The sequence below is a fragment of the Numenius arquata genome, chromosome 2 (assembly GCF_964106895.1).
Source record: "Numenius arquata chromosome 2, bNumArq3.hap1.1, whole genome shotgun sequence".
NCBI lineage: Eukaryota > Metazoa > Chordata > Aves > Charadriiformes > Scolopacidae > Numenius > Numenius arquata.
Window position 1 is genome coordinate 120,606,735 of NC_133577.1, and position 12,854 is coordinate 120,619,588.

Consider the following 12,854-nt stretch of genomic DNA (forward strand, 5'->3'; position numbering starts at 1 on the left):
AATGGTGCCACTATCTTAAAAAATGCATAAAATGTTCATTTGAAAGATCTGTACTAATCTACCAAGCTATTACTCTGGCTAAACATAGGGATTTGGCAAGGAATAAAGCTAATAGAAAACCAAACTTTCTCTTTTAATAAGAGTTATTGAGGAGTTGTGTAACAGTAGTAGGGACAATATCTATTAACACTTCTGATATTTCTACACTACTTTACAAAGCCTCTTTTCTTTACTTCTGTAGGAAAGGAGGAAAATGACCTTAAAGGGTCCCAAAGCCAAGAACTGTAGCTGCATTAATTAAACTAAAAAAATGTGATTACATGTTAGGGAGGAGAAAAAAAACCCCACACCTCAAGAAGAAAGCCCTGTCCTAATTAATTTGGTAATTTTCAGTGGCTCTGCAACTAGTATCAGAGAGACTCAAGGACACATTAAAACTCATTTATCAACTGCCAACCAAGAAAACAAAAATACCCAGATCAAAACCTGATGAAATTCCTAATGTAATTTACCACCCAGCACTTCTTCTACCCTGACTATGTCTTATAGTATACTAAGCATTCGCAGTATAGTAGATGGTGACCTGGTAAAGGTTTGACACAAGAACATGAAAGAAGTTGTCTGTTTACCTATTTCCTGTCATTGAACCACAGAAGCCTGTAGGCTGCAAGGGGCACCTAGAAGTCATCTGGTCCAGTTCCCCACTTAAAGCAGGTCCAATTAGAGCAGGCTGCTTGGGCCCATGTCAGGTTGGGTTTTGAATCCCTTGCGTCTCTGAGGATGGAGAATTCACAGCCTCTCTGGGCCCTTGTTCCAATGTTTGTTCATGCTGATGGTGAAAACCTTTGCCTTTATATCTAATTGCAATGTCCTACATTGCAACTAGTGTCCAGTCCCTCTCACCTTGACACCAAACACCTTGAGAATAATCCAGATCTGTTTTTTCCCATTAGGTAGTTGTATCCTCCCATTAGCTTTCTCTGAATAAACCCAGTTGTCTCAGCCTTTACTCATACATCACCTGCTACAGTCCCTCAACTGATCTTGTTCCAGTAGGTCAATGTTTTCCTTGTACTGGGGAGCCCACAACTGGACATGGTACTCCTGACAGGAGCCAAATACAGCGGAAGAATCCCTTCCAGAAACTCGCTGGCTGGACATACTTCTGCTAATACAGGACAGTATGCAGCTGGGCTCCTTCGACACAAGGGCACCCTGCTGATTTTGATAGTTGGGGAGGTTCTTCTAAGAAGAGTGAAGAGAGTTCCTTTTAATCCTTTCCCTATAGAAGCCTAACATTCTTGAGAGATTTTTTAGCACCAGCTTCCTAAATCTATTATAATGTGATGGTTATTCCCAGCCCCATGCGAGTTTGTTGGCAGACACAGTTACTCTACAACCAGAAAACAACCAGGACCCCAATAATATGTGAACCATAAAAGCAATGTAAGTCATCTCTGTAATTATTTTCTGATGTTCAGAGATATATTTGTTCTCCTGGAGTTCTTTTCCTTTGTTCTACTTGAAACCATCTGCAGTAAAAGAGATTAGCCTTTGTGCCTATCAACCTATAATGCCCTGTTAAGCCAGCAGGAGTTTCAGATGTGAATGAATCTTAGGGTCTAGCCAGAGTACCGCCCCACTTGTCTGCTTTAATCAGAAGAGTGTGATTCATATCTGAATATTTTAAATAATCAAAATTGATCAGAATGAGAATCACTTGGCCTGTTCCCTGCAGACTTCAGAAGCATGACACGAGATTCAAATTTGATGTAAGTAAAAACAAAATGTAGGTTATATTAGACAGAAATTATTTTGGAATACTTGGATCAAATTCTGTGTGTCCACTACTGCTAGGACTCCAACCATTTGTTTCTTTTTCTCTGCTAAGTATTTCCATATTTTTACTTTTTTTTTTCTTTTTTTTTTTTTGGTGGAGTTGTTTTTTCTGCCTTTGAAACATCCTGATCAGATTCTGTTTTTCTTCAGAAGTAGCTTACACAGCATATATTAAATAATGATGATGAGAGTATACAAAACAGTACAAAGCCAGATTTTGGTATTTTTACTTATGTTAGAGAGCATCAAATTCTAATGTGGAATCATGTTGCAGACAAACTAGATTCAAGAGAAATATTATAATTTAGATTAAATAGAATATATAATAGTGTCGATTTCCATCTCAAATAAAATTCATATCAATACATTGTATCTTTTCACATGGCTAACATGTACAGTAAACATAAAAATGCACACAAAGTAAAACAAACATAATTTATGGATTTCTATAGACATTTTTGTAGATAGCAAATATGTTCAAACAAATGTTTCTGAAAGTTATAAATTGTATAAATCGGAGTTGATTTCAAATTGTAATGCAATGGAGGAAAACGACTGTTGCTGTTTGTCTTACCTGTTCCAAGAAACAAGACGTGATATCTTCCGTCAGCAGCATTCACTCGGTCCACAGCAATCTTTGTATACTTGTAGTCAGCACCTATGCGGATGATTAATGGCCTCTTGTGTATTGGGTAAATGGGATTAAACATCAAAGGGTGGTTCCTGATGAAGGTCACAACATCGTCTGGAAACTCTTTGGTTGTCCGCATATTAGGTGTGAAGGCTCCTCCTGGACACTGTAAGAAACATGCACAGTAATGCTTAACAGTACTTACCATCTTTCAGAGACTTTTCATCTCCAAGTCATTTACAAATATTGACAGATAGTTGATAAAGTAAGTTCCCAAAAGAGCACTTCAGACTCTGACTGAAAGTGATTATGAAGTGCTTGAACGGGAATGAAGTGCTTGAATACCTACGCTTTGAACTCCCATCAACTCAGATAAAGCACACACAAACATATTTTTTGTCTTTCAAAACCCAGCTTGATGGCAAAGATCCATACTTCTGGACCTATTTCCACATTCTTTATACTTCCAAACTGTCTGTTGAAAAAATAATTGGTATGAGAAGATACCAAACTTTTGCGGCTGGTTTGTTATAGATTTAGTACAAAGGCAAAATTCAATATTAACTGTAACTTGGCCAATATCCCTCTAGTCATTACATTGATTATGAGAGGGTGAAAAGGCCTGTGACTCATCTTCATTTGAAAAAACAATAATATGGATACAACTCATTTACATCTGAGAAGGCTGACCATTCACAGGATCTTGTCTACACTTCCCCCTATGCTGGAGAAATAACAGAACACTGTAAATACCCTGGATGCTCCTTTAAATGTAATGAAGAACCATCCAAATAATCAGCCCTGAGGCATTCTGGACCTCATGTGGAAATTAAAGCAATCTTAGAAAGCTTAAGTATCTACTGAGAGTGAAACTAAAAGAAGATTGTGGGAAGAAATCAGGAGCTATGTCAGTAATGGGAACAATGTTCTGGATGTACCTACGCTAAGTTACATGACTTCTTTCAGCCACCGTTACCACACTTATTGCTCCTCCTAAGCTTTCATTTCACCCCTTACCAGACTTCTGAGCTGTGAAACCCTCCTCAGAGTATTGGAGCTATTCAGAAATATTTCAACACAGTATTTTTCCAGTTGGAAAATGTTGATTTGTTCAATATGAACCATTTCATGGAAACTTGTTTATTTTGATGAGGATCATTCTTACGTCTAGGATGGAATTTCTGGTCAAAACCACAGACACAAAAATAGCTAGTAGCTTAGGGAGAGATTTACCTCACCTGACTTCTACTGTCTCAAAGTCAGGCATTTATTCTTAGTTAGCCATCTAGGTTTCCTCTGTAGTCAGTAATTCAGACTAGATGCCCTGCTTTTAGGTGGCTAAAATTACATAAAATGAATCATACTCTGAGAGACTAGGAAACTCGCTGTGGATATATGAGTCATGTGTCCAACCTACCTGATGCAAGCAAATGTTAGAATCTGGGTCTTCACCTCCCAGGGGATCCCCCTAGCCAACAGGCAGGAGTGCCTGTTCTCCCTTCACTGCTAAAAGCTGTTCCGTCTTATGCACATAATAAACTATTCATTGGGCAATACCAGGAACAAAATAGAGAGGGGACTACAGCCTAATCCCAGGCTTTAGAATCATTTTATGGCTCAATTAGGTTTTAATTATTTATACAAAGTAGAACAGCTCTGGTAGGAATTCTTTAAAAGAAACTGCTCTGGCATTACCTTCAGAAAGAAGAACTGGAACTCAGCTCAGATATGGGTCTCTTTTCTCATCTGACATCCTTAACAATTGATTCTTCTGGACCCTTATTTATCCTGAGGGTTTTGGATTGTTTCTCTTTAAAAATGACATTACATGCTAGCCCTCTAAGATTGCTCACAATATTGAATTTTTATTATCTTGTTTGCTCTACTCCTTCCCTCTGTGGCAGTTCCATCCAGTCTTCTGAGAAATGTATGGAGCTATCTGCTAAGATTAGTAGCAAATGCTGAAAAAATGAACTGTGTTTATAAATTTGAGGGCTATTAGCAAGATTATTCTACTTGGTAGTGATCTGCCAGACCCCAGTTCCTCTCCAGAGGGATTCTGCTTCATGAGCAGTTCAAATTAAACTTTCCTGTCCCGCATAGCTCAGTTAAAAGACGACTTTCTCTGATTCTTTCTGTCCTTCTATTCTTGAGTTGGAGATCGTAAGACCTTTATCTGTGACTTTCTGCAAAAACGCGTGTGCTATGGTTCACCCCCAGTATGACCCTAAAAACTTACATTATATCTTCGTTCTCAGCAAAGCCTTAACAAACATCTTTAATCAATTAATTCTTGCTATCCCCCATATAAACCAATGACAAGTAAAAGAACTGAAGAACCCTATAAACTCTCCCTTTCCTGGAGGGATTGAATGTGTATCCTTCACACCTAATTCAAGGACTTGGATACATGATACTTATGTTCACAGTTGATCACCATGCAGTTACATTGCAGAGAGAAACAGAATTCTTTACTTTACAGCATATTCCCCAACATGTTGTAGGTACAAAAACTATTTCTGTAAACTCTGAAAAATGGAAACTATCTTCAAACATCACTGAATTTAGTAGCAAGCTGCCAATTATGTAATTTTTTTTCCCCTTTCTTTTTCCATAAGTAAGTTTTGCTTGTGGAGAAATAAGAAACCATTGGTATTTAGTGAAGGGCAGCCAAACATTGTGGAGTTGATTTCAGCCAAATTAATGTATTGCTTTATTTAATCCTACTGAAGTTATACCGAACCCTTTTAATTGTTTATCCAATGTACTGCAGCACAACAAACATTCATTTTTGTCCAGAGGTTTAGTATGAATATATTTTTAGGCATCTCTAAAGTAGGACTTTCCATGTCATATAAAAAGGCATCCCATCTAGTCCAGCATCCCAGAAGTTGCAAAAAACTTATGTTCAAGAGGAAAGAGGCTCATGCCCCATAGTCTGCAAGCATGGCTATTCAAAGGTAATCCTTTGAACACAAATTCCGAGCAGCATAAAAATCCCCATGTCCTGATTTTACAGATGAAAAATAGAGTTTGTGGCATGCATTTAAAAGTGGAACTTTTTGGCAGTGAAATAAAAGCAAAGCCAAACAAGTCCCAGCTTAGAAAATAAACCTTTAAGATACTGTTTTGTGGCTGAATTGTGAGGAAGCACAAAAAAGGCAGTGATCAGAAAACCAGCAATGATCATCTTAAAATAATCCCTTTTGGCTTTATTTTTTTGTGTGAGCTATGATCTAAAATTTATCTTCAAATTCAGAGCTCATTGGCACATCTAAAAAATGTTAATTTCTGTAGCCATCTGAATTTTCTTCTTCCTTTTCCATTGTGCTGCCCAACTTCTTTAGGCCCATCTGGAATACCTCACAAGCCTCCAGCAGGCGAACCAAGAACAACATGGCAGTGGTTGAGGAAACAGATACAGATACAATATTCTGAAGCAGCAAGAAACTCTGAAATGTGACTAATCACAAAAGCGTTAAACTTCCTGTTTAAATAGGCCGTTTATTTTCCTTTTTGGGGGGTAAAGTTTAAGCTTAAAGCCTCAGTGAACTCATGAGATTAGAGCTGTATGAATTAATTGCAAAGAATAAATAATGCTACCATTAGACCTTAGTGGAGTATCAGGTATTGATTAGCTAATTCTAGAGATCTGGGAACATGAAGTCCTAAATCTTGTAGCCAGTAATAACTGCACTAAAATGTCATGAAGAATTGCATGAACAGGGAGAGCTATTTCATGTATCTGAGCATTACTGTATGAGAGAGAAAGAGAGACAAAGAGTAAGATCTACAGCACAGACGAATAAGAATGAAATAGTGATAGTTAAAGGTTCTTGCAGTGACTTGCAAAATTAAAATAAAATTTAATTCCCTGTGATAAATGGAAAAGCAACAATGTGTTCATCTAAAAAAAATTATGACTATATCATTGAGAAATGATTTATGATTCTGTGCGTACTTATTTAATTCTGTTACTTAAGAAATTGTAAGAATTCATAGAAGCCAACAAAAGTCAACAACACTGCCATACTTCATTTAGCAAATATGGATTTAGAGAAGATTCTAGAGAAAGTTCATACATTCTTCATTAAAGCTGGAAATATTAGACTTCATACTTTTGCTAAATCTAAATTAAGAATAGTGCAAATAAGTAAAATTTATTGACTTATAATAAAAAGGTGCATCAATAGCAATTTTATGTACCATAAAGGTGAAAAAAAACAAACCAAACCAAAACAATTTTGTTTAAAATATTTCATGAGACATTATTGTAAAATTTGGAAACAGAGATAGATCTAATTGTGTACAGAATTTATTGGAAGATTATTACTACCCCTGATACTGTGAAAGAAAGTCCCGAAAAATTTTCAAGACATCCAAAAAACATTCTTTACAAGGAGTACTTTTACATTCTAAAAGATCTCCAGGTACTACGTGATTTGTATGGTAAGCTGAGAAGCAAATAAAATTGTTCTGAACTGTAACTAAGTGTCATAGGCACATACAGTCCATTCTCCTGGAATAAATAATATTTATTTATGTATTAAACAAAGACAAGTTATTGGCAAGCCTGCATAAACATCTTTGCACTTACGGTGCCAGGTCGTGGGTACGGAATTCTGCCCTGATATGGAATCAGCTGGTGATTTGGGCCTTCCTTGTGTGCAAATGGCCCATTGAACACAGTCTGGATGTCGGATAGATGATACACACACACAGCTGAGCCTTTAAATATGGAGCTGGAAGACAGTAGGAAAAAGTTAGTATGCAATGTACCAACTTTTGTATAGCTTTTCCATCATTTTGCATGGTCCAAAGATACCTCTAAAAGAATATATTTAATACAATTTAATGCTGCTATAGCATGGATTTAATACATTTAAAACCAACTAATCTAGCTTCCCAATACACACCATTACTCCTTAAGACCTAGCACCTTTTTGAACAGTGAACTGAAAAAAGAGGGAGTACTACCCTACTGGTGGAATAAGAAATTTTCCTAATGTTGAATATAAAAGACATGTAATCTGGCCCCAGTTAAATCAATGGCAAAAGTATTGCTGACTTCAGTGAGACAAGAATTTTACAAACTTTGTACTGCCAAGCTCAGCCCGGGTTTCCAGAACTCCCTACCAGTATATTAACCACAAGACCTCCATGAGCCTCCTAAAATACACGTCTAAAATATTAATCAAAACATCCATCACAGTTTCAGTTGGTTAGATTATTACAATCAGTTGCCAACTTTTCTAAGCAAAATGGGGACAGGTTGTGGCTGTGATGGAATTACTCCTATGCAGTCCTCAAATCTGCTCACAAAACTGGTTTGACAAAGACCCCTTCAAGTGGGTTGAAGTTTGATGCTTCCTGAGGAGAACCTGGGGGGTCACCTATGAGAAGAGCATATTTTTAGCACCGCTCTGGGTTCAGCAATGGTCTCAGATAGTCTCAGACAGCAAGTTCTCTGAATGGCATCCATCACCCTATGATGACGAAGGGCACTACTGGAATAATTTCCAGAGTGATGCTAAGGCTGACTGCAGTGAATTAACTTTTCTCTCACTGCATGTAAGGTTGGAGATATTTATCTTAACAAAGTGGAAAGTCCAGACAGTCTAAAATCTGCCTGATATTAACTATAGGATGAAGATAATCCAAGTAACTCTCTGTTTTCAATTGAAGAAGAAAAAAAAGCTACTCCAGAAAAATACTGAAAACATTACACAGTGTCTAAACAAGGAAAGTACAATCTACATTGCTCTCAGCTATATATGGATTAGAAGGAGGAACATTTTAGATGGATTATGGTATTTGTGGAAATTTTAGTAGATATTAATAGATTTTAATACATGTATTTAGTCTTTCCAGGTGTTTTATGTTAAATTTACAGCATATTATCACACTAAAATAATTTCCTTCAGTATTACTTGTTTTCCCTGTGTATGGTTTAGATAAAAATACTAATAGTTATTATTTGCTGGGATGTTTCTCTCTTGCTACTGTTATGAGTTGGAGGTCTCCAAAGGTGAAGATAAAGGAACTGCTAAGGACTAAAAATCCTTATGGTTGCTGTATTTAACTAGGTAACACTTTCAATCTATAGTTGAACAGAGAAAGAAAGTATAGACCATGTGGTTCACCATAACAGAAATGCACGAGTGTAAAAACTTCAATCGAGAGAGAAAACAGCTTGAGAGCCAGGAAAAACTAAAGTTTTCTCTTTGTTGTCACCTTATATGGTCCTGTGATTCAAACCTCATTTCCACTGCAGGAATACCAGGAGAATTAGGTAAAAGTGTTTCCAGTTCAGGCATGTTGCATCCACAACCTAATCATAAGTGTGGTTTTACTGCTAAACATAACCTCAGCATTTTTTCTTTTTGTGAAGTAGGAATCTTAAAATGGAGACAGCACCAGATGTTTACAAGTTATGGGATTCTTTTTTTCCCCAATTAAATATCATAAAATCATATTTTCCTGGCTGATTCATATATTTGAGAAAGAAGATCCCTGGATCCACATGAAAAAAGTCAGAAAACTGGGAAAAAATGATTTTTTCATGCAAGGATTTTTTTCACAAGAAATTGCCATTAAAGGAACTATTAGTAATAAATCAAATAATTTGCTAATTTGATCAAATAATAAATGAAACTTTAAAAAAGCAGAAAACTTCTTTGAAGGTAAGCAGTAACAGCTAAATAATACAGGACTGCATATCAGAAATCAGTAAGAAGTAACTATTTCTACTCTGTATACTGCTGCTATGTGGAGAGGGCAAGAGAAAAGTGAAAAAAATAAAGGTAGAGATGGCAGAATCTGTTGGTCCCCCTGTTGGGAGAGTGGAGAGTTTCAGCATAGTAAGCCGTACCTTGTACTTCCACTGCACTTGGAAGCTCACTGAATGCTTTCTAAACTGGACAGTAAGTGTATACTACTGACTGATAACAGGGAGCTTAAGGCTGCGACGAGGTGATCAAATGCTATATAAGCCTGTCTTTTTGTAGCCAACTGAAGCCGACATGGGTTATTTGCCATCTGTGCGATCATCTGCCAGCTGAGAAACTGGAAACGATTTGTATGAATTCATGTAAGAATTCCCGGTTTGATCCTTCAGGGTGCTGGATGTCCTTCAGGAGGTGTTTAGTGCTCTCAGATGCCATGAGTTCACCGCATTGTAGTTGTTTAGCTTTCTGCTGCTGAAGGGTAACAAGTAGCCCCCCACGGAAAAGTTTTCTCAGTGCCAGCTGACTATGTCGGGGAGAAGTTTGCTCCAAGAAGCATAGCTCTAATATGGATACCAACAGGAATCATAACGACTGTTACTCCTGCATGCAAACAATGGCCACAGGAGACATACAAAATTGCACAGAACAGCCTTGATCACAAACTATCACTTTTACTTTTCTTATAGAAAATTGGGCAGTTCAGAAAGGTAATTTTTTTCAAGTCTCTCCATTTACCTTGATGTTGTAAAAATTCCATACACAAGCGTTGTTCTGGGGTTATCTGTCTCTAAAAGAAACACATCCTCTGTAAGAAAGAAAAGGAAAAAGAAAAAAACCATTTTGAATACTAATAAATACTTCATTTTCCAGTTTAATTTATGACTTTATTCCTGCTGAAGTCAACAGTAGTTTTGTCTTAGACTTGAATGGGAAAAAGCAGACTTATTGTATGAATGGACCATATGCGTGAATCTAGCATTTGAACATTCAGAAACAGATTTGGAAATTAACTCCATGCCATCTAGCCTTATGAAGACAGAAGGCAAAGATTTTCAAGTATGTTCAGGATCCACGTTTCTCTCAGCTGAATCTCGTTTCAGCAGGTTATTTACCAGTAGGCAAACTGCACTAGGTCAAAGACAAAGAGTTCCCATAGACGGACATAATCCAAAGCAGGAGAATTGGGTGTTTATCAGCCAGCACACACTCTAGATACCCGCTCTAGCTCATTGTCAACATGACATGAATGACACAGTTTTGCACTGAAGATACTGAGAGATGTAAACCTGCCAGCTCCCGTTGTGTAGGGATATACTGACTGCACTATGCAAAGCTGTACCCGCCCACTGAACTGAATTTGCCCACCTTTACCTCTGATCAGTTGATTTTCTTCTACACTTCTGTGAAAAATACTTTAATAATGTTTAAATAACTATGTGATTCTGTGATAATCAACTATAAACATATTTTAAAACACACAAAAAGACTGAACTGTTTATCATAGAATATGTTTAGCTTTCTGTTAATTTATATAGCCCCTTCATTTAACCATCTGAATTTTTTAAATATTCTTTTAAATATGTCAAAAGCAAAAGACTTCATTGTGCAGAACTGGAAGTGTTACACTCATTTGCATTATACATAGAAACAGAAACATGTGCTTGCTCTCTCCCAGTTTTCTGCTTTTCCAGCTGTGGTTGCATTCTTCCTCTTTGCCACAGGATTGTGCTGGGAGCCCAGACTGAGAATCTCCTATTCTGTACGGCCCTACATTTGCTCATGCAGAAAACTAAAAGCGGCTATCCTACTGCTTTGTTGAAGAGGAGCGGGCTGGTAAATCAGTTCTGAAAGACAAGTTGCTTTGGCACTGGGAACTTCTGAAAGTCAGTCCTCCAAGCACCTTGCACATTCTGAGTTAGAGCAAGTTAGGATCTGCTTCTAAGCCTTTTCCACTGAAATCCTGAACCAATATAAGTAGACCAAATCTTTGTAACAATACTGATTAAAAAAGACTCTGAATCCCATTTGCTATGACAGAAATGAGCAATAATGCCAGAGAAAAGAGAGATTACAATGCAGACAATGTCAGAATCAGATTCAGCCCCAGCGTCAGACCCACTATATATATTATGTATATGTATATTAATACACATACTAACTCTACCAATACCTGAATTTAGAACTATGACTTTGTATATCATAGCTGTGGACAATATAAAATCTGAAACTTTCTGATAATGTTGTTTGGCACTTAACTATCAAGACACGCACCTATTAATGACTTATTGAAATGAAATCTCTTGTGACTGCTGCATAGATCAACTGAATATTTGCAGTGTTCTCTATGTTGAACTGAAAAGCTAAGTGCCTGAATGAATCCTGTGAAATTATATTTATTCATAGTATTATTGCCCGTGCCAGTAACAGGATTTATTAGTACTATCTTGAACTATCAAATTGAGGCCTCTACCCAGTAATCAAAAATTAAAAACTGCATTACAGAAAAGCTGGGTGTTGCACAGTGGTATAAGAAACAGTTTCCAAGAGATGTATGTTAAAAACCCTCTATCATAACCCTAACTATGAGCAAAATAACAATAGACTTTAATTGTTCCCTTCCGAATACTAATTCTTTACATTTATAATTCTTTTACACAGTCAAGATTAATTACCTTTATTTCGAAGATAATGATAATTACCCAGAGAGATTTATGAAGAATTTTTTCATTTCCTGTCATAAAACCGCAAGGGGAATTTTGTCACGAACTTCTACAGGGCCAAGATTTCACTGTCAACAACTTGACTAAGAAGCTGAATGAACACCAATAATTAAATATGCACAGGGTGCAGGATTTAGATAAAACTTTAAAGGCATTTTTCTTGCCATACCTAATTCATCAAAGTACGTTTCTGTTCCATCTTCATCCATTACTGAGCACACAAGTCTTGCTTTCAAGAACGTTGTCCACTTGTTCACGAGACTACGTTGACCACCTGTGTCATTCTGGAAAGGAATATTATTTTCAGAAAAAAAATAGAACACAGCTAACATTTTACTAGGCTTTCCAAAATTTTCCTCAGGTTAATTTGACTGATCATTTAGACAATTATGCTTTTATATTCAATATGAAAAATAGATAGATCTAAACAAAATCCCTTCATCTAAACACTTGCCCTGGTTTGGGGTGGAGCGGAGCCAACTTCCTGTTCTCTGAGAGAGGCTCGTGTTTACACTTGTTGCTGTGGCAACCAGGGCCAGCTGACTTCCTTGTTTACCCTGTGGAGGGGTTGCACCTGTGGGGAGGAGTGCACAGGGCAGGTGACCCAAACTGACCAACAGGGTATCCCATCCCACCTGCCATGTTTAGTATAAAAGCTGAGGGATCAAAGGGATTGTATTTGGCTCTTCTTCAATGGCTTTGCTTCTTCAATGACTGATGTCTGAGGAGGGCCCTGTCAGTTTGTCTACCTTTGACCCTGACCAGAGTGTTCTGGAACCCAGTTCCTGTCTGGAACTTTCTTAGTGTGCCACTGGAACATCTCCCTGTGAGCTTGATATAGTTTTGTATATATTTATATATATTGTATCTATTTTGTTATTTCCTTTTTATTATTAATATTTTGTTAAAGTGGTTTAGTTTTTTTTTCTAAACTCC

General features: G+C 37.1%; 1 protein-coding gene across 1 annotated transcript in view; it reads right to left on the reverse strand.

Moving 5' to 3' along the window:
- Positions 1-12,854, reverse strand: part of SEMA3C (semaphorin 3C) — a 121,400-nt gene that overhangs the window by 23,509 nt on the left and 85,037 nt on the right. The window contains exons 8-11 of the mRNA XM_074168980.1: positions 12,088-12,202; positions 9,934-10,003; positions 7,068-7,212; positions 2,414-2,636 (exon numbers count right to left, since the gene is read on the reverse strand). Coding sequence (XP_074025081.1) covers positions 2,414-2,636; positions 7,068-7,212; positions 9,934-10,003; positions 12,088-12,202 — 553 coding nt within the window. The remainder of the gene's footprint in view (positions 1-2,413; positions 2,637-7,067; positions 7,213-9,933; positions 10,004-12,087; positions 12,203-12,854) is intronic.